Here is a 25000-nt window from a genome sequence, read left to right as displayed (position 1 = left end):
TGGCGGGTTGCTAGCCGACGGCGAATAATCCGATCTCTGTCGCTTGGGGGGCATGATGGAAGGTATTTCTCACACAAATATTTGGAAGACTGGAAAGCAGTAAAGTAATGAGAAAGATGGCCCAGGGCAGACGCGACGCGTTTGTTGCTATTGACACGCCACACCGCCTATTGTTGTTACAACGGCTCAATGTGATTTATCACCCCAACAAGTACTTCGAAAGTTTTACCTCAAACGTGGAGTAACAGGCTCGAAATGTTACTAGACCTTCATGAGACATATCCAAGGACCCTTTTACCAATCTTCATACGCTCTAAGTCACATTAGAATACCTGAAATTAGTATAGCAAATATGCGTCTTACGTATGCACTTGGCTTCGATATACAATTAACGGCCTCACTGAAGAGCAATTCTCGGACAAGAATGACAATGGTTGAAATAGTAGATATTATCCGATAAAAAAACCACATACTATGTAATCCCCAGATAACTGATATCGAAACCTTACAAAATCCGATCAAACATTGGGAAATATGCACTTTATATGACGTCATACATAATATATCTTCAACGTTGGGAATCGTGCAACATTTATTGTTAACTACGTATCAATACATTTTAAGATTAACACGTTTGGTCCAATATCGAACAGTCTGAAGGTTTTGGTTCGGACTCGATGAGATTACCATGAGCTACTTTACCGGCGTTTTTTCGCAGCCGACACTGGTCCGAGCCGGGTTACCTTTGCTGGTTGAGGTGGGCCAGACTGGAGTTCTAAACAATCAAGTCCAGGCTTGGGAAAACGTAAGCGAACACGAAAACCCCTAAGAAATGGCTTGACATCACGAAATAGAGTTATGATGCAGTTTCAAGAGCGGTTTCGTACTATTACGAATCCGGCTTAGGGGTAGTATCCAACCTGTAAAATACCGCAATACTAGGCCATCAGCTAAGAATTTTGCTAAAGGTAGCCCCTCCCGCGGGCTGTCTCTTGATTCCAATTCTCGATATCGATTCGATCTCGTCAAACCACCTACCAATAAATTGATCGATTGATACACGTTCAGTTCGACCAAATGGACCCTGCAGCACCGTCAGACGCCGGCGAGACGACACACGATGTCCACAAGTCGTTGGAAGCCATTTTCAAGAACAATCGGGACTGGGCGCTTGAGAAGAGTCGCGTAGACCCGGTGTTCTTTGAAAAGCTGGCCGATGGACAGTCACCCAATTACCTGTAAGTAATATACGAGAAATGGGGATGCTCGTGTTGTTAGTGGTGGTACTAGTACTGATCATTAAATTAACCCCGCCTAGCTACATCGGATGTAGTGACAGCCGCGTCCCCGCCAACGAGATTATGGGCCTAGAGGCCGGAGAGGTGTTCGTGCACCGAAACATCGCCAATTTGGTCCCTAACCTTGACATAAATGTCATGTCCGTGATCAACTACGCCGTGAGACACCTGCACGTCAAGCACATCATCGTCTGCGGTCACTACAATTGTGGCGGAGTCAAGGCTGCCCTGACACCCGCCGACTTGGGTATTCTCAACCCGTGGCTTCGGAATATCCGTGATGTCTATCGCTTGCATGAGAAGGAGCTTGACCAGATTGCCGATGAGAGTGCGAGATACAACAGACTCATTGAGTTGAATGTGGAGGAATCTTGCAGGAATGTTATCAAGACCGCGGCGTTCCAGCAGAGTTACCTAGAGCATGGGTACCCCGTTGTTCACGGATTGGTGTTTGATCTTCGGGATGGACTTTTAAAGGATCTCAAGTTTGATTTTGAAAAAACTCTTGAGGATGTTAAGAAGATCTATTCTTTAGGCTCCCGAGATTAGATGCAATGCAATGCAGTACAGAAACTACACATACTTCTGTTGCAACACAAAGGCTTCATTTTATGCGTGTAGTATTTACTTTAGACCGCTGTCACTTGATACCATTGCAAAATTAGTTCACACCTTTGCCAATGGCTTTGACTTTCCATCAAAGATGGAGTGTTCATGGGTCCTCGGCAATTCGGAAGCTTCTCCAGCGATAGTGTCATATGCAAAGCCATTTTGGGTGCTCTGTATAGATAGAATCAAAATATTGAATTTGCTGTATGATTGTTACTTCTGGAATAATTATTTACAATACAGCTATACCGGGAGATACTTGGTGGTAGGTATTGGCATATTTCTATAGAGTTGTCGGGATGATCCATGACGCCCCACCTCGGAATGTGGTGATGTGCCGCTAAAACAGCTCAGGCCAGCTGGAACATTCCCATCCACCACGCGCCGCTATGCCTTGGGCACGCTTCATCTACAACGTGGCAACCCAGCAAAAACATACAAAGTGGATTGCGCCTCTTCTGGTTCTGGGCGATGCGCTCCTTTGCGCCCTGGTAATATGGAAGATCTCCTGTAAATTCAACCCCAAGCCTATACCGCGACACGCGTTCGGTCAAGACAGAGCTAACCACCTCATCACCTCACAGACACCGAGATTGACTGGTCAACATATATGCAGCAGATCTCACTATACATCTCCGGAGAACGCGATTATCCCTCCATTAAAGGATCGACGGGTCCCCTCGTATATCCCGCCGCGCATGTTTACGTCTACACACTCCTGTACCACCTCACCGATGAAGGGCGGGACATTCTCACTGGACAAATACTCTTTGCTGGCATTTATCTCTCTACATTGGTTCTTGTTCTTGGTTGCTATCGAAAGACTGGAGCCCCTCCGTATCTCTTCCCCCTCCTGGTGCTTTCCAAGCGGCTACATAGCATTTTCATGCTGCGCATGTTCAATGATGGAGTCGCGGCCTTTGCGATGTGGCTTTCCATATGGCTCTTCATGAAGAGACAGTGGACTCTGGGAGTCGTGGCGTGGACCTTGGGCGTTGGTGTCAAAATGACTCTAGTGCTGTTTGCTCCGGCTATTGCCGTGATCACTCTGCTAAGTATTGGCTTGACACGCAGCGTGTGTCTTGGAGCCATAGCCTTGCAGATTCAGGTAAGTTATGAATAAGCCTGTCTACTTACTATACACCAATTGACCAATGCTAAAATTTACAGTGGTGTCTTGGGATGCCATTCCTCACAAAGAACGCGGCCGGCTATGTTTCGCGGGCCTTTGAGTTGTCCCGACAGTTTATGTTCAAATGGACGGTGAATTGGCGATTTGTAGGGGAGGAAACATTTCTTTCCAGAGAATTCTCCGTGGCTCTTTTGCTGCTACATGTTTCTATCTTAGCCCTCTTCTCCATCGGCTGGGCAAAGCCGTCTGGATCAAATGTGTTCCGCTTCCTCCAGGACATTATCCAGGGTCGCCAACAGCAAGTGGTCCTTTCGAACTCCTTCATCATGACTACTATGCTGAGCTCCCTGGCCATTGGTATGCTGTGCGCCCGATCGCTGCATTACCAGTTTTTCGCTTATTTGGCATGGGCTTCTCCGTTCCTCCTCTGGCGCGCCGGTCTTCATCCAGTCCTTATCTATGTTGCATGGGCGCTGCAGGAGTGGGCCTGGAATGTATACCCCAGTACCAATGCAAGCTCGGTGGTTGTGGTTTTGTCCCTCGCCTTCCAGGTGTTTGGTGTCTGGGTCAATGGACATGATGTAGCTATGAAGCCAGCAGTTGGCCGCAAGGAAACCCGTACTCAATAAACGCTGGGCTTTAAGTCCAAATCTTAGCTCATCAAAACACATCAAGCATCGGATTCCTCATCGGATGATGGCATTTTGCCCACACGTGATTCTTCCTCGGAGTCGGAGTCACCACCAGTATACACGGGTTGCTTGACAAATTCCTTGGGCCTATCGTAAGAGCAGATTAATTAGTGATGTGGTCATGGATATCGACGTCGTGGAAGCTCATACCAGAACGGGGCCTTTCTCCATGCCTTCTCATCCCGCACAATGTTAATAATCTCGCCTCCAATTTTGTTATCCCGTTCATCCGATGCCTTGGTGTCGATCACAAGGTATGATCCACGCTTAATCCAAAAAGTCGACCGGAACTTTGCTGGCAATTCGACCAGCATCTGCTGCTTGTCGGCTGATTCGATCAGATAGATGTTGTTGCCGGTAGCCTTGATCGCACGCACAATCATGTGGGTTTCGGCCAGCTCGTCTGGAGGGGTCATTGTCTCCTGGGCCGTGGCCAGAACCTTGCGACGAGGGGGTCCCATTGTCAATTGGAGGAAGGATCAATAAAATTGCGAAATTGGAAAGTTGAAGGATTGTGATGCAATGGCGGCTCAATTATTGTGGGAGAATAATTTTCGAGCTTATTGGCGGGGCATCTCCGCGTTGCTTCAACCTTGTTCCGCGCCGATTAATAATTGTCAACCCCGCGCGACAAGTAGTTATACAGTGCCCTCGACATGTACAAACAGCACATTGTACAATACCCTAGGGTAACAAATATAACGCTGGTGTCTACTAGGTATCTAGATAGGTACCCAGTGGCAGCCCAGAATTAGAATTAAAATAGTGATCTACTTGGTGTACTTTTGGCCAGCGACTGTACATGGACCTCCGAAGTCACTTAGTCAATACCATGGTCGGAATATGATTTCCTAGGAACTTAGCTAACTGCTCGCCTATGTGAACCAGCCTTTGATAACCTTCTTCAAGTCTTCTCTGACGGACATCCTTGCTCACTCCAAAAGATTTATTCCATAAGGCAAATCTTCTTATCTTGTCATCCCTGATTTGACATCAAAATGGCTGGACCAAGCCTGGGTGTTTTTCTTGATATCGAGAGTTCCCCTCGCATCGTCACTCCACTGCCTGCAGCGCAGAAGAAGCAGGGGATTGCGCAGCCTAGGTCTGATCTGGAACTGGATGAGATCCACCCAGCACGAAGTCTAGACCAAATCGCCCGCGAACCAAGGACCCAAGACTCAATACCCACACCAGGCTCATTGGAAAGTCGGATACCTACGCCGGTCGCTGAGAATACAACTACTATTGAATGGGTTCCGGACCGAACAGTGACCCCTTGGAAAACCAGGTGGCGACTCTTGAGTGCATGTCTGATGCTTTTTGGAAATGGCATGAACGACGGCGCTCCCGGTGCTTTGATTCCATACATGGAAAAGCATTACCAGATCAGCTATTCCATCGTTTCAATGATTTTCGTGGGCAATGCACTGGGCTTCATCTCCGCTGCCCCCGTAACGCATACAATCGAGCAAAAGCTCGGGCGCTCTAAGAGCTATGCCTTCTCGATGTTCCTCCTAGCCGTGTCCTATATCATCATCGCCTGGCAACCTCCATTTCCAGCAGTGGTGGTTTGTTTCTTTCTGCTAGGATTTGGCGTGGCTCTGAACCTAGCCCTCAATAATACGTATAGCGCCAGCTTGGGTGATGGTACCACGGCCCTAGGACTGACATGTGGTGCATATGGTATTGGAGGTACTGTAGCGCCCTTGTTTGCGACGGCCATGGAATCAAATGGTATTCGCTGGTCACTTTTCTATACCATCCCTCTGGCAGTCAGTTTGATCAACATTGGCTTTGCCCCATGGGCATTCTTAAACTTCGAGCAAGATACCCCAGCCGAGCCACAACGACCACTTCACCCAGCCGTTGAGGGCTCGCGCGTGGAAGAACCTTTGACCCGCACTCAAATCCTCAAAAATACCATACGAAACCGCACGACCCTCATGGGGGCGCTGTTCACCTTTGCATACCAAGGAGCTGAAGTATCCATCTCCGGCTGGATGGTCTCCTTCCTCATCAGCTACCGGGATGGTGATCCTTCCCGGGTCGGGTACGTCAGCTCCGGATTTTGGGCCGGCATCACCGTTGGGCGATTTCTCCTGACCAAACCGGCTGCAAAGATGGGCGAGAAGGTCACCGTGCTGAGTATGGTCGCTGGGGCCGTCATCTTTCAAGTGATGACCTGGCTCATTCCAAATGTCATCGGAGAAGCAGTTACGGTCGCCATCCTGGGTGTTTTACTGGGTGCGGTTTCTCCATGTTCCATCTCAGTGTTCACGAAGCTGCTGCCTCGGAGTATGCACATCTCTAGTTTGAGTTTTGTAAGCGCATTAGGCAGTAGTGGCGGTGCGGTGTGGCCATTTCTAACAGGTATCCTGTCTCAGCACGTGGGGACTATGGTACTGCATCCGATTTGTCTCGGGCTGTATGGTGTAATGGCAGCTAGTTGGCTTCTGTTGCCGAAGATCTCAAAGAGATCCGACTAAGGGTCTTTTAATTTCCTTTTTTCCCCGCACGTGGACCATTTTTGGGGGGATTTCAGATCAAGGTGTTTTTTCCAAGATGATTCTCCTTCTCGTGATTGTAGAAGGAATGTGTACCAAACCCAAAAGCATTTTCACATGAGATGATCAAATGACCACTGATCAACACTGATAACTGTTGAAAGTTGCAGATGGATCAGTCATGCAAAGACAAGAATGTGGGACGCACGGAAGTATAGGCAAGGAGTCTCTCCACCTTACTACGTAGCAGCTTCCGGCCACAAAGTAAATATTTGGAAGCGGTGACGTGCAAATGGAGAAAAATCGAAGAACCTGGTCGTTTATGTGCAGAATCGAGTACGAATCAAGTACGCAGACCCGTACCCGATCAGAAACATCTGGACCCGAATCTGTGTCGTCTCTGCCAATCAGGCTTTGCGGGACCGAGGATCATGTCATCGAGGCCGTTTCATTGTGGATTTTTTTTCATGGGTCTTTTGGTTGGGAATTTCTTGGGCCCATTGGATCAACTGGGGCTGAATGATGAGTTCAAAGGAAGAATAGGATCCGTTCTATGACTCTGTAGGTTTCAGTTGTGCTGTGGTATCGGATCATAGTATACCGTACAGCGTTGGGTAGAGCACGTGTGTCTGTTGAACGTATTTTATCGTCACAAAAACAAGGCGAATGGGTGGAATAAATAAGTCAGAAAACCAAGTGAAGCGAAGGAAAGAAAGATATTAAAAATGATTGAATCTTCCCCTCATCATACTTGCGCAGTAGAAGAAATCCTCTTATCGCGATCAATTGGGGCGAATCCCGTTACATTTTCCGTTGTGGCAGTATTACCCGTTAACCCCCCCTGTCAACAAGAGCCCCGCGAAACCCTTCTCCCACCTACACCTCACCACAGTCCGGCGCAGCACCCCAAGCTTTACTCATACTGCCCTCGGTCCTGCCCATCATGGACGGCGACGAGCTTATTGCCTCGGTCTACCGCAAGATCGAGCGGGAAAAGGCCCTGATCGCCGCCGCCAGTAACATGCGGCAGTCCACCGACAACCCCCTCGTCCAACAGCGAGTCGATTCCAACATCCGCGATGGCCGCAAAAATATTGCCTACCTCGAGGAGAAAATGCGAGAGTTACAGATTCGTCAGTTGGAACAGCAAAGTGGTGGCTCCCCCGGTGATCAGCGTCAGGTTTCAGGGCCTGCGCCGCCCCCCAAAGACTTCTCTGGATACTTCGCAGGCGAGGGTGATGGTCATGGTTACCCCCAGAGTGGTGCAGGCACCATGCCAACAGGTGCCCCATTTGCCGATCCTCGGCCGTACGCCCAAGTCCCCAAGGCGCGCCCCAATTATACAAAGCTTGGTATGTCTGCCGGAGATTTAGTCCCAAAATCCCCCCACTATCTACCTCTTGGTAGCCTGGCGGGCCTTAAAATAAGATATAAAGGAAATTGCCCGAATGGAATGCTGACATGACTTGACTTCGCAGATCTAATCAAGTATGACACTCAATACCTCGGACCTAAGATTCAACTCATGCTGTCCCAACTCGAATTCAAGCTGAGTGTGGAAAAACAATACAAGGCGGGAATTGAGAAGATGGTTCGCTTGTACCAGGATGAGGGAGATCGAAAGAGCCGCGCAGATGCTGAAGGCCGTCGCATCGAAAGTAACCAGAAGATCCAGCTGCTGAAGCAGGCTCTGAAGCGATACGAGGATCTCCACATCGACATTGAGTCCTCGGATGCCGCAGATGGTGCGTTCTATTGCCCGTTGATCCGACCCAGAATATTGACTAATCCCCGACAGATGAGAGTCTGAGCAGCCCCAACATGCGCAAGCCGTTGACCGGTCTTCTAACCATGCGCATTCACGGTGTGAAGGATGTGGATCATGCCACCAGCTCCCGATTTTCTCGCGGCCCTGAGACCTACGTCATTGTCAAGGTTGAAGATACGATCAAAGCAAGAACAAAGGCAACCCGAAACGATAAATGGTTAGACGAAGCCTTTTCCATCGATATCGATAAAGCGAATGAAATCGAGCTTACGGTTTACGACAAATCTGGAGACCGCCCGACTCCCATTGGTATGTTGTGGGTTCGTATTTCCGATATTGCGGAGGAGATGCGTCGCAAGAAGATTGAGACAGAACTCAACGCCTCTGGATGGGTTTCTGCCGACAAGATGGGCGATTCGGGTACCCCTCGATCTGATCATCACCCCAGATCACCGGGCTCCTCTCACGGCGGCGGCAACTTCCAAGGGATGCCCCCTCCAACGGGACAGCAACCTGGAGAAAACTCGAACGCGCCCCCAAGCGTGATGATCGATTCCTGGTTCGCTTTGGAGCCCTTTGGTAGTATTCATCTCTCGATGAGCTTTGGTAAGATATCAATTCTGTTTCAAATCACCTGACCACATGCTAATTATAAATAAGCCAAACAACTGAAGGACCGTCGCCCCTTCGATATCGGTCTTAACCGTCAAGGTGCCGTGCGTCAAAAGAAGGATGACGTTCACGAAAAGCAGGGCCACAAGTTTGTCACCCAGCAGTTCTACAACATCATGCGCTGTGCGCTATGTGGTGAATTCCTTAAATATGCTGCGGGTATGCAGTGCTCGGATTGCAAGTACACCTGCCACAAAAAATGCTACCCGAAGGTTGTCACCAAGTGTATCAGTAAGGCCAATTACGAAACCGACCCCGACGAGGAGAAGATCAACCATCGCATTCCCCATCGTTTCGAAGGATTCTCCAATATCTCGGCGAACTGGTGTTGCCACTGTGGCTATCTGCTTCCATTTGGACGAAAAAACGCAAAGCGTTGTAATGGTATGCAATGTCCAAAATTTAATGAGGTCCATGAAGTATACTAATCTTGCATAGAATGTGGCCTCACTTCTCACGCTCACTGCACTCACCTTGTTCCTGATTTCTGCGGCATGTCGATGGAGGCGGCAAATCAAATTTTGGAGACTCTGATTCGCACTAAGAATCTCAATAAGCCCATCCCTGTCAGTAGCGGCCTCAAGCACCATACCCTTCGGCCTAGCGGTCCACCCCAGCCAACCCAAGATCACACCGGCCTTTCATATCCCCAGAAATCCACCAATAGCTCTTATGGAGCAATTCCCCGGCAACCCTCATCTGAAGCGGTAAGCGCGGCGACTAACTCCTTTATGACTCCACAGTCTCCAACGGCACTTCCACAGGCTGCTCAGCGCCAACCGCTCCCACCGAAATCACCCACATCAACATCCCCTGCTGCAGCTGCAGCTGCCTCGGCAGCTGCGGCGGCTGCAACCGGGATGCGTAGTCCTCAGCAGACTCCAAGTATGCCACCACCCTATCTCATTTTATTTCGTTTTAGATGCTGATTGATATTTAGCTGAAATGAGCCGTCCTCCTGTAGTATCTCAGCAACCTCCTCAACATGCTCCTTACAACCCAGGCGCATACGTTAATATTCCTCAGAAGGCACAGCCCCCGCCCCAACACATGCAGAACATGGCTGCCCCTCCGGGCTATGGAATGCCACCTCCCCAGTCAGTCATGCAGCCGCCCATGCAGCCACCCATGCAGCCACCCATGCAGCCAGTGTCGCAGCCGCCAGTGCCGCCGGCTGCTAAGGTGGAGGAGATTGCCCCGCCACAGAGGTCTCGTATTGGATTGGATCACTTTAATTTCCTTGCTGTGCTCGGAAAGGGTAACTTCGGTAAAGTCATGCTGGCCGAGACCAAGAACACACGAAAGTTGTATGCCATCAAGGTGTTGAAAAAGGAATTCATCATTGAAAATGATGAAGTGGAGAGCACAAAGTCTGAGAAGCGAGTATTCTTGATCGCTAACAAGGAGCGTCATCCATTCTTGTTGAGCTTGCACGCCTGTTTCCAGACGGAAACCCGCGTGTATTTCGTCATGGAATACATCAGTGGTGGTGATCTGATGTTGCATATTCAGCGTGGTCAATTTGGCCTGAAGCGGGCACAGTAAGCTTTCCTCTTACTATCCAGTAGATCAGATTCCACTTCCAAGGAAGGATACTAACGGATGAACTAGATTCTATGCCGCGGAAGTCTGCTTAGCGCTCAAGTATTTCCACGAGAACGGCGTCATTTACCGTGATTTGAAGCTTGACAATATTCTTTTGACGCTTGATGGTCACATTAAGATTGCCGATTATGGTCTCTGCAAGGAGAACATGTGGTACGGCTGCACCACCAGCACATTCTGTGGTACTCCTGAATTCATGGCTCCCGAGGTAAGTCCCACGAGAATTGACTCTGTATAGACTTTAATATATTGACCTCTATGAACAGATTTTGTTGGATAAGAAGTATGGACGCGCGGTTGACTGGTGGGCGTTTGGTGTCTTGATCTACCAAATGCTTCTCCAGCAGTCTCCATTCCGTGGTGAGGATGAAGATGAAATCTACGATGCCATTCTTGCGGATGAACCTCTATATCCTATCCACATGCCTCGTGACTCTGTGTCTATTCTACAGAAGCTGTTGACCCGCGAGCCCGAGCTCCGACTGGGCTCTGGCCCCACTGATGCCCAGGAGGTCATGTCACACGCTTTCTTCCGCAACATTAACTGGGATGATATTTACCACAAGCGCGGCCCCCCGCCATTCATCCCCACTATTAGCAGTCCCACTGATACTAGCAACTTCGACCAGGAGTTCACTAGTGTGACTCCAGTCTTGACGCCCGTTCAATCTGGTATGCTGCCAACAATCTGCCGGTCCCGAAAACCTTGGCTAATATTTGATTTTCTTTATAGTGCTCTCTCAAGCTATGCAGGAAGAATTCCGCGGCTTCTCCTACACTGCTGATTTCTCTTGATTTCAGCATTTGCGGATTGCGACGAATACCCGCATTTGAGCACCTACCTTCGCGACTCGAACAGCCGGCCCCGGGGGGCCTGGCACTATCGTGGATTGCGGCTCTTGATGCTGTTTTTTCTCTTGAAATTGCTTTACATACCCACTGCAGTTGTGTTTGATTGAATGCCAGCGTAGACGCCAGCTGTCGAACACTCCACTAAGCATGGTCTGGTTTTCTTCGATTGACATGAATAATGGAGCAGCGTCGGTTCTTTTCCTCTTACTGTCTGTTCTCCTATTTCTTTTTGCGTATCTAAATTGCTTGCTTTCTTCTCGATGTTTTCTTTCTCTTTTTCTTTTTCCGACGGGTTGGTTCATGATGGGTTCCATGCCATGCCGGGTCATGGCTGTTTGTTGCGCAGAACTCGCGGGAGAGCTCCTTACCAGCCGTCGGCTATACGGATTAATCTCGACTGCATGGATCGAGATGGGAGTCTATTCAACAACCCCAAAAGCTTTTGAATGAGTATTGATGATGAGTATGAAGACTATCGATGGTTGTGTGTGTGTGTGTGTGTGTGTGATGCTAGTTAGTGAAGGGCTGGTGCCGTGTTGCTTAATTCCCGTCGGGCCATGTTTTTTTCTCCGTGGCATTGCTTGGATGAGTATCTGATTCCCCTATGGCTGTGATGAGAGGAGATGCAAATACGAATTAATACATCCTTCACCGAATCAACTCCTTGAGCTATTTACTTGCGTGGTTCCGTAGAGGATACTGGGTAGGGGGGGGGGGGAGGTAGCCCTAACTGCACCAAAACTTCCTATTCGGGATATCAAAGCAACCATATCTAAAATTGTTTTCTTGAAGTGAAGACTTGCGCGTGTTTACTAAGAAAAGGGACATGTTTATTCGTTTCCTCACTTCTTGACCGTCTTACTTTTTTCTTTTTCTCTTTTCTTCTTCGTCCTCTTTGTTTTCTTTGACCAACCTTCGTTGTTGTTTTCACACTGTTGGTCTATTTTGCGACACCAGTCCCTTTGTTTATCTGCGACTTCTTTGAGACTTCACAAATCAAGATGTCTTTGTGGAAACTCCTTATTAGCCCTCGACCTGCCGAGGAAACTCGAGGTGAGGGAAGCGACAACGACGACTCTTTTGACCTCCCCCTCCCCTCGGCATTTGCGCCTCTTGCCAGACGTGAACGTGCTCGTCTTCAACGCAGAGTGGGGGCTACGGCTTCTGCTCCTTCAACAAAGAAGTCATCTTCCCGCGGCACTCGCTCCCCCAAATGCATTCGAAACCTACAGGTTCATGTCAGTCGGGCCTTGGGAATTACTAGATCGTCTGCTTCCTCGCCCGAGACAACTGCCAATAACATATCGACTGAACGTCCCTTCACATCACCAGTGATCTCTTCGCCATTGAAGCGAGAACAATCAGTCATCGAGGAACAGACACCTGCTCAGCAGGATTTCTCTTCCGAGTCTCCGCTAAGCTCACCACCAAGCACCGAGGAGAAGGCATCTGGTTCCGTTCCTGCGCCAGATTTTTCCTCCCCGGTTTTAGAAGCTGCGAACACCCTCTTTCAATCTACTGGTAAAGATAGATCACCAGGGCTATCCGCTCCCTCACCGACCATACTAGAATCATCGTCTTTTCTTCGCAGCTCACCGGACATCATTGCGCAGTTCCAGGCCGTGAATACTTCTTTTCCAACCAATCCATTGTGCTCTACCTCCGAACACTCCTCGCTTCCAATTGGACCTTCTACACCAATTGCGCAAAAGTTTCCATCTTCTCCTCTCAACCCATCGGGTATTACTACACAGGCAAAAGACGAAGATACGTCTACTGGTGCCCAATACTTGTACTTCATCCCTCAGTACCACTCGTCTCCAATTGAGAATACCTTACCGGTTGTGCCACAATCTACATCTTCTCCTTTCAGCTCATCCCCAATCGAAAGTCCCACTGGTGCTGCTGCTATCGAATATTTGTACTCCATTCCTCAATACTACTCGCCTCCTACTGCTACTACACCACCAGCAGTGCCACAATCCACGTCCTCTCTTCTCAGCTCGCCAAGCAGTATTGCGCAGTTTCGGGGTATGAAGAAGGCTCCTCCAAACAGCCCCCAGTATCACTCATTCCCAATGGGAACAGCCGCTGCCGCTGATATGCCCAAGTCACGTAAACAGAAGAGTTCAAGCATTGAACTCGAACTCCCTCGCACATCAAAACGCCGAAGTCCTGGTATCCAGGAACATGATCCGAATATCTCTAAGCAATCCATTTCACCTAATAACCATTCTCGGTTGCATGCGAAGCGCAAACGAGACGGACTAGAAGACAAAGGGCTATTCTATTGTTCCGTCGAGGGAAGTCTTGATGGACATGCTACATCATCCGAATCCGCAAATTCTCTTATCTCAGACAACGGTAGTGGGGATGACTATGAGCCCGATTCATCCCACAATCAGCGCTGGTCTGAGTCGCCCAGCCCTTTGCCTTCTCCTCCAAAGAGAGCTAAAACCAACCCAAAGCAGCAGGTCAACAAGAAAAAACAAGACAAAACCCCGCTTTCCATCAAGACTAAAACTCAGGTCTCCACAGGACAAAAACGTCTACACACCAGGGGAAGGGAGAAGTCAAACGACAGTGACACAGGTTATGTCGATGTTGGCCCAAGCGATGAAAGTGATTACCGCATTACATCAGCCGAACGGAACGATTTGCTGTATGAGCTGACACGAGAAAGAGCCAGCCGCATGGCTGAAGCGGTGGAAATCCCCCCGGATTCTGGACTGGGATCCGTGCAAGTCAAACTGGTTCGCAAGCTAGCCACACGTGGCTGCAAGCCCGTCATGTCGCGATTCTGGGCCAGTGATTTCACCACCTGGCCCGAATCACTGTTCACCTCAACCAGTGATGGAGACTCCGACTCCGCAAATGGAGATGTCGATCTCATGTTCAGGTCACAGAACATGTCAGACAACTACGCCATCAAGGCGCTTCAAGAACTGTTTGCGGTCAGCGGCCGCGTCCGAGACTGCTCGCTTCTTTCAGTGGAGCCCCAGTTTGTCGTGGGAAAAGCCATTCGGCAGTACCTGCACTGGGCGATTGACGATGCAGGCCTGAAGACCACTGGACAGACCATCCCGGTGCATTGCATCTGCCCCCAGATACCTGGGGAGGAAATCCTCGCGACAATCATGCGGTGCTCGCGAAAGCTGGAGAGACTGGCGAAGCGCCATCAAATGGCGCACGCGGGCCAGGAAGCTTTCTGGCCCACAATGATCGGCTTTGTGATTGCAGGTCCAATCGTGTGCCTCTTGTCTCTTGATACGGATCCTAATTCCGAAGTGTGGTCTACCGTTGACGGCACCGATGAAGAGAGTCCGGCCAAGTTTTTGACTCAGTTCGATCTCTCCGAACGGGAGCAGGACGTTTGGAACTCTCTGGCAGTTGCGATTTGCGTTGTTCATCTCCGGGACACGCTTATTGAGCTGGCCGTGAGTTACCCTTGGAGCGATGCTGTCCCCGTAATCCGTGGACTTGGGGATGAGACCGATGACGAAGATCTTTGATAGTTAGTTAGATAGGGTTGAGAATGAATTACTATTTATCCTTAAAGAATTCCAAGCACGATAGTACGCGTATATCGTAATATGCCTTCTCTGTAGAAGATATTGGTTCGTCAGGTAATATATTTTTATACATCTGTATACACAGGGCGCCGAATTGACACGAGCACCTTCTATTTTAGCATTCCAACAAGCAGCATATGCTAACAAAATCCACCCACATTGCCAATCCATGGTATCATTTAAACAAGAGAAGAAAGGGGAAAACAAAAAGAATGCAAGTCCAGCATCAAGCAGGGCGAGAGAACACATAGTACAAGCGCAGGAGAGGCTATTAAGTTCCATCAGCAGAGACCCGCTGCTCACTCCCACGCGCCTTTTGAAACCCTAGTAATTCCCCAAGTACACCTTTCGGTTTTGGCACCGGACACTCGTGGCCAATGTGTGCCAGCTTCTCCGCCTCCTCCTCCATCTGGAAGAATGTAGTGACTTCCTCATCAGCGGCGTTGGAAGGTGTCGGGTGGCCGGGACGCGGAACCTCAGAGTCCAGCTCCATGTCTTTTCTCCTTCGGCGCCGCATACGCGGGACTTGTTGCCCGTCGGCTGTGATGGTCATTTCGGAGTCGGCAAAGGTGCGGCGTGGGGCGGGGCAGGGGAAGACGTGTGGCATGCCGACGACCAGGAGAGACGCGAAGAGGGTACCGGCGAAGAGGCCCATTGTTGACCGCGAGCGCGGATGGAGATGTGGCGGCATTATGTAGATGGTGTATGTGAGAGATTGAAGAGGAATCCGAGCTGAATTGAGGTGGGTGTAGGTGAATGGCTTTCGCTGTTGTCTTTTTTTCCCCCCTCTCAGGCCATCGGAAGGTGTTGAGTGTAATAGGCTGAACTAGACACAGACAAGGTCTAGGGGGGTATTGACCGCGAGAAAAGGGTCAATTGGACGATGACCAAGCGCTCCCGAGTAAATTTGAGGGTCTGCGAGCGTTCAACAAGAGAATCCGGGGAGTCGGACGATCCAAGAAGGCGGGAAGTCGAGGATGCGAAGGCTCTGGCCCATCTAATCTTATCTGGGTCCAACGTGATTGGCCCGCAGACTCAGATCACTGGTTTCTGCCGTTTCTCGCTGCGAATTATTTCGATTTCAAGCTGTATGATGATGGCCGGGCAATCATGAGTCTCTATTTTGCTCGTGAAGGAGACTGAGATCATTCGCATAGAGTCCGAAATATTCTCTCACGCACCGTGTTCCTCGTCACAGCCTATCTCCCCGCCTCCTAAATCCATCCACCTTCCCTCCCCTCATCAAATCCCAGCTCAACATGAGTGACTTAGACCGGTACTGCCACTCCGATTCAAACCAAGTAGATAACTGCCGCTGACATCTTCCTTCTGCCCAGGGCGATCGAGCAGCTGCGGGCCTGCCGCCTGATCCCCGAATCGCAAGTACGCGAGCTGTGCTACAAGGCGCGTGAGCTCCTAATCGAAGAAGGCAATGTCGTCTCCGTTGATGCCCCAGTAACTATCTGTGGTGACATCCATGGCCAATTCCATGACCTCATGGAGCTATTTCGCGTCGGCGGCGACGTGCCTGACACCAACTACCTGTTCATGGGCGACTTCGTCGACCGCGGTTTCTACTCCCTCGAATCCTTCCTTCTTCTCCTCTGCCTTAAAGTCCGTTATCCCGATCGCATGACCCTTATCCGCGGGAACCACGAATCGCGACAGATTACGACTGTCTACGGTTTCTACGACGAGTGTATCCGCAAGTACGGCAGCGCAAATGTCTGGCGCTACTGCTGTGAGGTTTTCGACTACCTGGCGCTGGGCGCGATCGTCCTCGGCGCCAGCTCTGAACTTGAGCCTACTGGCTCTGGCATGAATGATACCACCCAATCAACCATGCCAATCGACGACGGTGAGCTGGAAACGGAGGTGTTGAATTCGCGCGGCGAGGTCACTATGAGCACCTACCGCCAGCGGCAGCGCGCGGCTTCCGACATCTCCTCCGACACACAAAATATCTCTCCTCCACGTGATATCTCGGCTGCCCCGAGCCAGACTGGGGCTCCGATACGCAATGGAGTACCGGGCACCGGTGCAAGCGGAGACGGGAACGGCAGCTTGGCGGCGAACCGCACGGGCGCTGTTCTCTGCGTGCACGGTGGACTATCGCCGCTTATTGACTCTGTAGACAAGATCCGACTGATAGACCGGAAGCAAGAAGTGCCACATGAAGGCGCCATGTGCGATCTTCTCTGGTCCGACCCTGATGAGATTGAAGGATGGGGCCTCAGTCCCCGAGGAGCCGGGTTCCTCTTCGGTGGCGATATCGTGAAGTCATTTAATCATCTCAACGGCCTGTCCCTGGTTGCCCGAGCCCACCAGCTCGTTATGGAGGGGTACAAGGAGATGTTTGACGGCGGTATCGTGACCGTGTGGTCCGCTCCGAACTACTGTTACCGCTGCGGCAATGTTGCAGCAATACTCGAGCTGGGCGAAGATGCTAACAATGGCGGAACGGTTTCGCGCAGTAATGGAGAATATGGCCGGAGTAACGGCGTTGGAGAATTAAACACAGTTGTCAGCCCTGGGAGAAGATACCGTGTCTTCGAGGCTGCGGCCCAGGATACAAGGGGCATGCCTGCGAAGAAGCCCGTCGCTGATTATTTCCTGGTGAGTACTTGATACTGGGTCTTTGCTCCCCATGGAGATTTCGTTCTCTGTACTAACTTCTGATAGTGATACCATCCACTGCATGCCATTTCCTTGCTTTTGCCATCTTTTGTCTATCTCGTCTACATGGTTTTAAAATCCCTTTTGGCCGGCTCTGCATATCGTGTATTGGTGTTATGTATTTGCTGCAACCTAATGATCATTTATGACGGACATTCTTGCAATTGGATCCTTGGTTCTTTATATTGTACTCTCAATTCATGGAAAGACTTTCCTAGAGATATGACCAACGTGACATTCGCACTAGCTGCAAGGATTATAACCAGTTTGATTCCTGAGTCAGCGTGTCTAATTCGTAAGGAGGAATCTTCAAAAGTTATAAATTGTAATGACTTGACTACTTTGCCCTGTACGATGTACTCAATGTTCCCGAGCACAGGACAACGATTGAGATTAAAAGTTAAACGCTGCGTTATCATGCGCTGAAGGAACCCGTCAACTAGCGATGACCCACGTTATAAATTTGGTGCGGTTTGCATATAATTGATATGGCTTTCTAGGCTTGAACCAGACTAGGGACTAAATACGAATGATCATGTGGAATCCCACAAGAGAATTTATAAAAAATGACAAAGGAAACTCGTTCCGTGACAAACGTATCGACCGTCAAGAATTAAAACGCCCAGTCAAACACTAGTGATTTAAAAAGCTTATTTATGACCACTGACCACTGTATGCCGGTGCCCTATTCTCAGCTGGCGAGGCCATATTGGATAATCCACTTGTGGCCTGTGCTTCTTGATCCGCAACGGCGGGACGGGGGTGTTGATGAGCCATAGGCATGAGATGACCATTATTGTCATATGGAATATGGGAAGACTGGCCTGGAATAGATGTGTTCCATCCAATACCCCAATTCTCCACGCCCGGCGTGCCGAGGCCCAGTGCCACGGCAGCATTTCGGTTCCACCAGTCGTGGCTTTCTTCCACTAGATGGTCAGTCCCGTCAAAACCGGAAACAGATGAATTCGAGTTTGGAGACAGCGCGGATTGTGTAGAGCTGATCTGGTTCCCAGCTGGACCATACCAGGCACTCTGGGCAACAGGTGATGGTGCTGCGGAGGGGCCAGAGGTTGCTAGGGGTGACAATTGGTAACTGACTTGCGGGGCGGGGTGTGTATATGCTGATTCGGGGCTCCCATAGTCGGCCCTCTGGGTTGTTGGAATCGGCATATGACGGGCTGGGCCCATTGGCGGAACTGAAGGGGGCATGGTCGCGTTGGGATACTGGGGGCCTATCGAGACTCCCATCATGTTGACGGGGTTTGGATTAAGGGATTCTCTGCGTAGACCAGATGGAACGGGGTTTCCTGGGGATTGAGGTCCATCTGGGTAGGTGTATGGTGGATGTAAGGCATTATGTATCATTGGGGAGTCTTCTGATGTGGAAGGCGACGTTGCTTGGTCCCATGAACCCCATGACCCCCATTTGGCATGGGTGCGTTCGAATATGGAAATCGCCTCGGCCGGTAGCTTGACGTGCCACTTATTGGCAGAGATGTCTAGAATTCGCAAGGTCCGACGTGCCGCCAGCCAGCCATCGGCCATTTCCTCGAGATTCCGAAGCCCATGAATGATATCGCGTTCGGGGTTCCTTCCAGGAAGGTTGAGAAGATGAATGGTGCACGCTGTGTGGGCAATGTATACAACAATATTACAGATTTGTTTCAATCCGTAGGTGCGTTTGTACATGCGCAAAAGCTTCGATATGATGGATGCAGCCTGGGTGCAGAATTTGCGAGGCGATACGTGGGAGGGGAGTGGAGTAGTTGCCTTGGTATACTTGAGAAAGGGCCGATATAGGTGAATGAGGAGCAATTGTTCGAACATGCTGGCCATGCTAATCAGCAAATTGGAACAGATTTGACACTGGCCTGGCACTTACTGCATGACAAAAACCTGGGGAAGCTGTCCTTCTTTCGGTTCAAATTCCCGCGGTAATTCTTTTTTCCACGTTTCAAGCCGAGTGTGAACATCACTTAGCTTTTTCAACTCCGATTGTTTTGACTGGGATTTTTCCAAATCTGAAGGGTGATAAAAGTATTTAAGCAGATCATTGCTGATTTCACACAGCTTCGAAATTTGTAGAGCGACCGCTCTTATACGGGAAGGCTGTGTATGCTCCTGGCCCACGCCAGCGTCTGTGTATGGTGACCAGATCTCGGTCTCCTCTTGTGGCAGGACATCAAACTTGGGCACATTTGTGTTGGACGAAGACAACTGTGGCTGACGGCCAAGGTAATTTGACCAGCATCTGCTACGCGTTAGAGACAGCAAGGAAAGTCTTAGGCAGAAGGAACACACTTATCAACGAGATAGCAGCCCCAGAAGGTGATCCGACGAGCATCGACTTCCTCATCGGTGAGATTGCGTGCCCCCAGGCTGGAAGCGTCGACATTCAAACCTAGATCGAATGCCATGCGAAAGCTCAAGCCACTGTACACCCAGCCTTTACCTTCACGACCACACCCAGCCTCGCGGACAGACATGAGAGCAAAAGCTTGGACTGTACACAACTTTGCATTTTCGTGCTCGTCGTTTTCGTGGATCAGTCGCTTAGCTTCTTTGAAGAAATGGTTGCCGGCTGTTGCGATATCACCAGGATCTGTAAATGCGCCCGGCCATGAGCTGAAATGGCAACCAAGGGCTAGCATGGCATTAACGAGCAAGGCAGAGCAATACTGGCTAGGTATGCCCCGTTTCAAGTCCCTGTAAAAGACATCTTTCGCAAGGATAGTAAAAAAAGGATAGTGCCAGGCGAAATACATGGTCAGTAGATGGCTAATGAGTAAATCATCCTCAGTTACTCGCGTCCATCGTCTGATGAGGTTCGTGTCATTGACCGGACCAAGAATATTCTCGGCGACTGAAGCCGACTCGTGGGATTCCGAGTCGGGGGGCAGAAAAATGAGATTTGATGTGCCGCCGATGAATTTGCGTGAGCCATCAAGCATAAGTTCGCTCATTTTACCCGATAACTCATATTCGAATCGGTCAACCTCAGATGGGTTGTCATCGCTAGTCGGGTCCCTCTCCTCTGGGGCCGAGAGAAGGCCACTCTGCCGCGAAATGACAGATTGAGCGACTGCCTCTAGATCGTCGCATGACCTGATCTCGCGCACCAGGTCGAATGCATCGTCTTCGTCGTAGTTCAGCAACGCCTGAAACAATGTTTGCAGCGTTGTGTGCCGCGTCCGCAGCGTGTCGGCGTCTTTCTTATAGACGCCTTTGCGACGATGGTCAGAGTTTGGATCGTAAACGCCTGATTCGGAGTCAGCTGAGAGCATACAACAGCCTGATGAGAATGTACAAACAAGATGTGTGGTAGACCGAGGAGCATGCAGCGCAGCTGGGTAAGTTTCCATCGCACTGGTTTCGATTATCAGTGATGATTCCCCACAAAGCTAAGCCTAATGCCAATGACATACCTTTGATTTTCTCCTGCGACAAGCAATGCAAGCTGTACTGACACAGCGTCTTTTGGACGCTGCCCGATCTGCAGACATGATTTTGATCTCCTTGCTATGATAGGCGCGTGGGTTTGAGGTTGCTTTCTCCGCGGAATGAAACCCCCCACGTCTCAGCCTCGTGGCGGCCGCTCAATGGTCCAGTTCTGAATGCGATCAGTGCATAATGCGTCCATCATCCAGAATAACACGGAGCATAGAGCAATTCCGGTGGCTTGCAAAATAGCCCGATGTGACTTTACAAGCTCTGTCCGAGCTGGTCAGCTTTGGTGGGCCATGAAGATCAGGGACGATCCGGGGGGTTCGGCCTTACACAGCTGGGGCTTGTTTTCTCTGCCAGGAATGTATGTATACAGGGTGCCGCAGGTAGTCCGGTTGAATCCTCGACCCCGCGGTATGACCCACTACAGAAGTGGGGGATGATGGGGAAGTTTGAAAAGAAACTCGATCTCCAGTACCCCAGAAACACAGACAGCAAATTGCAATTAGAGATGCGTCCGACTTGATTGGACGCCTGCAGGTCGCGATGGAGGTTTATCGCTGGCCTCTGGATGGCTCATTCCCTCATACGAAGATCGATAAGGATGCGTGATAAAATCACGTGATATCATTACATACTGTGTATCGGACCAACCCGCCATGGGTCACGTGACATGAACAACAGGATTTCTATTTCTGGAGTGAAGGCTGTGTTGTTTTACGAGAAACAGCATGCGAAACAAGATGGGTCCGAGAAAAAACACGAGACACCGCAAGACCCAAAAGGTGAAATGATAACAATCACACAATCCACAACCCACAACAGATCTACCGCGCTGACCGCCAGGTCAGCCCAAAAAAAAGCAAAGAAAAATAAATAGTGCAAATTTAAGCCGTAAATTCGGAAGACCAGGGATAAAATACGCACACAACGCCTAAAATCAAAACAAAAGGACTTCATCAGGCATACACCGCAACTATTTCGCTTAATCAGCTCCACTGACCACGTCTTCTAGTGACGGATTTGAGTGCCTGCAGCCACCCGAGGCCCGTCGTAAGCCCGATCGGCCACCGCCGGACTTCATCTCATAAGCCAGAATCTCATGCAATTAAATCTGTAGTAGTATCAGAGAAGCCTTGTTTCGGAATTAAAATAACCCAAAATATTCTTAATCGCATTAGATTTCTTCTAGAAGGAAAAATCCCTCATGAACTAGACCGAAATTGGCAGGTCAGCCCCTTTTTGGTCCTATAACGACAAAAATCCTTGCGGGCGTTTTCCGCGAACGAAAACAAACTGAGAACGGCACAGTATCTCCATTTATGCAGGCACACACTAAACCCAACCTTAAAATACTGTCCTCCGATCCAACTTGGGCCCTACCTTTTGGAAAAACTTAATACCCCAGAACAAAACGGATGGATTTATCAGCTGAGAACTCACCAGACTCTATACAAGATACATGTCAGATTATCTTCAGCAGAGTATAGATAGGTCAGCCCGGACTGGGGTCCGATCCTCTGCAGGGCTTCGATGGGTCCACCGGACGAACATTCCACGGGCTGTAACGAAGAAAAGAATTTACTAATGCGGAAGAAAATTACAGACAATACCGGAACCCCGGCAGGTTATTGTCCCCCGCGGCCAATGAACAATTCCGATATTCCATTGAAACCCCAATGGATGGTCAAGCCCCCGCTTCGCTTGACTAAAGGGATCCATATTTCACGCTGTCACACGCGTACCTGCCCAATACACCCTTATCATCTCGTCCACTCCAAACCCTTTCCTTATCTTCCCCCAGTCCTCTCTCTCTTTGCTACATATCACCTTAAACTTCCGCTCCCCCATCTTTCCCTAAACATTCTTACACTTTCCTCCGACCTCAGACTTCACCTCCGAATCATCCCCGTAACCCAGCCTTATCACCTTATCGGCTGGTCTTGACTCTCCCGAAGTGTGCATCGGGAGTCATAGCCGACATTCCTCCCTTCAATGTATCTCGCCCAACGACTCGACCAGAGTGCCTCGTCAGGCAAATCTTCCACTGGAACCATTCTCTCTGGCATGACTATTTAAAATGATGGTCCCCAGAGCATTTCTCTTCACTTCAGTGCCATCCCAAAAGACGATGCGGTCTGTTGGAGGAAAGGAACAGCCGGAGCAGCTGCCAATGTATCTGCCCGGCCCTAAACCCCTGTACGATGCGAAACTCCCAGCGTCAACCAATGCTGTTCCTGTGGGGATCCCGTCAAAACGGACCTCGCGCACTCCGGTGCGTCGAGAAGCCCGCCTCCGTACCCCATCCAAGACGTCAGCCTCTTCCCGCCGATCCTCCTCCTCTTCTTCCAACGACCGCCAAATCCCCAAAGCAGTAGCCTCGATGCTAGACGCAACGGCTATTCCTGTTCCCCGACGAAGTTGGTCCAACCGGAGACCTCGGAAGCTTCCCCGGGGCAATAACGTGGAGGAGTTCAGCCGGTTAATGCAGGAAGGGGTGAAGTCAAAAGAAGAGTATTTGACCAGCGGAGCTGTCAACTCTCCTCTAGATATCTTGTTGAGCCCACCAGAGGACAACGAAAAATATCTTGTCAATGACTCAGAATCCGAACCCGCCTTCTCAGCCAGATCAATCTCAAGCGACTCCATGCCATCACTTGCCCACGACCTCGCATCGCCATCCAGCATCTCTCAACCACCTACGCCCGCTAGCCAAAAGAGTCCCTCTGAGAGGCGACAGCTCCGATACACTCCCGCGGAGGACTGTGCTTTCGACCACCCACTGCTTGAAGTCGAGATTGAAGAAGGCGAAATGATAGAGTTCGACGCCGACAGGGAGCTAGGAACCCCAGATGTGATCCCAACAGAACAACCGGCCTCATTTCGAACCTTTCCGCGCCTGAAGTCTTCATTTAGATCGAACCTCACCGCATCATTACGTGCTATCAAGTCTGCCGCACAATCCGTTTCTTCCTTAACGACGCCCTCAGTTCAGCCTGAGGACTTCCTCACTCGGTCACTCTTCGCTATTGCACCCGAACTGACGGACGACCGTCGCCCTCCACCAATGCAAACCCCGCCCTCCCCAGCATTGCGAAGGTATCTGAACCCAACACCAATCTCTCCGGCAGAGATGTGTGTCTATCACGACCACCCGCACGAATCTCCCGAGGTGACTCAGTCTTGTGTATCGATTCAAATGCAGACCTATCGTCGCTCTCGCAGTCGCGGTCATCGACGCAATAATTTCCATGTGGTTTCTAAGCAAAAACGCGACCAATACTACACATTTGACCCGGAGGTTCCGCCCATGTCACGCCAGCGGGAACCTCGTGAGAACAGCAATTTCCTTCGCATGGTTGTCCTGGAGATGAACATGCGACGCAGCGGCAAGCTTCGTGAAGACATCCCTACTCGGGCTCGCATCTGGCTTCCCCCTCGCAAGAACAATCAATACCGCGTGGCTGGAGACTACGACGACGGCGAAGATAACAACATTCCATCTCGCTGGGTGGGCGTCTCGGCCTAAGGCCAATCTTTAAGATATATCTGACTCGCGCAGAGCGCCGTCATTTCATCAGTACATATATTCTCTATTTCCTTTCTCATCATACAAGCGTGGCGTTGGACAGGATCAAGGTGTCCCGGCTGACACGTCTCTCATTTTAATTTTCTGTGGCATACCCCTTCGATCGATCATAAATTCTCTACCTAGCTTTCCTATTTTGCTTGGTGTCTTACCAAGGAAGGGCATGAGACAAATCAACTCTATTTTAAACATGTAATCTCTATTCGTTCCGTTATTACTGGTAATACTGTTGTAAACATAAACTCAGTCTAGACGAGTTAATTTCCCGATCGTGATATCATCCCGCATTCATGAGATCATCACCTCATATCAGCCTTTGTCTCCGCATGAGCCAACCATTTCGTTCCACATGGTCACGGGGCCCGTCACTCCAAAGCTCTGTTTCTTGGTCGATGGGGTTGGAATGACAAGAGTATTCATCGGCAAATTTTAGCGAGCTTCCTGGATGAAAACCTGAAAGATGATGGGTTCTTTTGTCTTGGTACTAGTATTAGCTAGTAGTGACGTATTCCCTACGCCACTTAAGTCGCGATAACCCGCCCCAATTAATTAAGCAACTTGTTTGCTTCTAATCATTTCATAAT

The 25000-nt window shown here is 49.9% G+C and overlaps 10 protein-coding genes across 10 annotated transcripts; 7 read left to right on the top strand and 3 right to left on the bottom strand.

Moving 5' to 3' along the window:
- Positions 1–1077: 1077 nt before the first annotated feature.
- N7484_009492 (carbonic anhydrase) lies at positions 1078–1847 on the top strand (the record flags this gene model as incomplete). Its single annotated transcript, XM_057119879.1, has 2 exons — positions 1078–1238; positions 1319–1847. 2 exons carry the CDS (start codon positions 1078–1080, stop codon positions 1845–1847), a joined length of 690 nt encoding a protein of 229 aa, XP_056969434.1.
- Positions 1848–2296: 449 nt separating this feature from the next.
- On the top strand, positions 2297–3668 carry alg3 (dolichyl-P-Man:Man(5)GlcNAc(2)-PP-dolichol alpha-1,3-mannosyltransferase; the record flags this gene model as incomplete). Its single annotated transcript, XM_057119878.1, has 3 exons — positions 2297–2417; positions 2492–3015; positions 3078–3668. The coding sequence occupies 3 exons, from the start codon at positions 2297–2299 to the stop codon at positions 3666–3668; spliced, it is 1236 nt and encodes a 411-aa protein (XP_056969433.1).
- Positions 3669–3709: 41 nt separating this feature from the next.
- N7484_009490 (putative eukaryotic translation initiation factor eIF1a-like protein) lies at positions 3710–4192 on the bottom strand (the record flags this gene model as incomplete). Its single annotated transcript, XM_057119877.1, has 2 exons — positions 3710–3818; positions 3882–4192. 2 exons carry the CDS (start codon positions 4190–4192, stop codon positions 3710–3712), a joined length of 420 nt encoding a protein of 139 aa, XP_056969432.1.
- A 537-nt stretch (positions 4193–4729) lies between these two features.
- Positions 4730–6217, top strand: N7484_009489 (putative MFS efflux transporter; the record flags this gene model as incomplete). The annotated part of the gene is made up of 1 exon (XM_057119876.1): positions 4730–6217. One exon carries the CDS (start codon positions 4730–4732, stop codon positions 6215–6217), a length of 1488 nt encoding a protein of 495 aa, XP_056969431.1.
- A 961-nt stretch (positions 6218–7178) lies between these two features.
- Positions 7179–9604, top strand: pkcA (protein kinase c; the record flags this gene model as incomplete). The annotated part of the gene is made up of 5 exons (XM_057119875.1): positions 7179–7587; positions 7714–7980; positions 8034–8609; positions 8664–9059; positions 9114–9604. 5 exons carry the CDS (start codon positions 7179–7181, stop codon positions 9602–9604), a joined length of 2139 nt encoding a protein of 712 aa, XP_056969430.1.
- Positions 9605–12133: 2529 nt separating this feature from the next.
- N7484_009487 (uncharacterized protein) lies at positions 12134–14644 on the top strand (the record flags this gene model as incomplete). The annotated part of the gene is made up of 1 exon (XM_057119874.1): positions 12134–14644. The coding sequence occupies one exon, from the start codon at positions 12134–12136 to the stop codon at positions 14642–14644; it is 2511 nt and encodes an 836-aa protein (XP_056969429.1).
- A 331-nt stretch (positions 14645–14975) lies between these two features.
- N7484_009486 (uncharacterized protein) lies at positions 14976–15395 on the bottom strand (the record flags this gene model as incomplete). Its single annotated transcript, XM_057119873.1, has 1 exon — positions 14976–15395. One exon carries the CDS (start codon positions 15393–15395, stop codon positions 14976–14978), a length of 420 nt encoding a protein of 139 aa, XP_056969428.1.
- A 568-nt stretch (positions 15396–15963) lies between these two features.
- Positions 15964–17389, top strand: N7484_009485 (serine/threonine-protein phosphatase; the record flags this gene model as incomplete). The annotated part of the gene is made up of 3 exons (XM_057119872.1): positions 15964–15980; positions 16042–17320; positions 17387–17389. The coding sequence occupies 3 exons, from the start codon at positions 15964–15966 to the stop codon at positions 17387–17389; spliced, it is 1299 nt and encodes a 432-aa protein (XP_056969427.1).
- A 645-nt stretch (positions 17390–18034) lies between these two features.
- On the bottom strand, positions 18035–20886 carry N7484_009484 (putative C6 transcription factor (NirA); the record flags this gene model as incomplete). Its single annotated transcript, XM_057119871.1, has 5 exons — positions 18035–19211; positions 19266–19634; positions 19685–20642; positions 20695–20749; positions 20809–20886. The coding sequence occupies 5 exons, from the start codon at positions 20884–20886 to the stop codon at positions 18035–18037; spliced, it is 2637 nt and encodes an 878-aa protein (XP_056969426.1).
- A 2021-nt stretch (positions 20887–22907) lies between these two features.
- On the top strand, positions 22908–24356 carry N7484_009483 (uncharacterized protein; the record flags this gene model as incomplete). Its single annotated transcript, XM_057119870.1, has 1 exon — positions 22908–24356. The coding sequence occupies one exon, from the start codon at positions 22908–22910 to the stop codon at positions 24354–24356; it is 1449 nt and encodes a 482-aa protein (XP_056969425.1).
- Between the last annotated feature and the right edge of the window lie 644 nt (positions 24357–25000).

The sequence above is a fragment of the Penicillium longicatenatum genome, assembly GCF_028827895.1.
Source record: "Penicillium longicatenatum strain IBT 33135 chromosome Unknown contig_6_segment0_segment0, whole genome shotgun sequence".
Lineage (NCBI taxonomy): Eukaryota > Fungi > Ascomycota > Eurotiomycetes > Eurotiales > Aspergillaceae > Penicillium > Penicillium longicatenatum.
The sequence above is the reverse complement of the archived record's forward strand: the minus strand, read 5'-3'. Positions and strand labels throughout refer to the sequence as shown.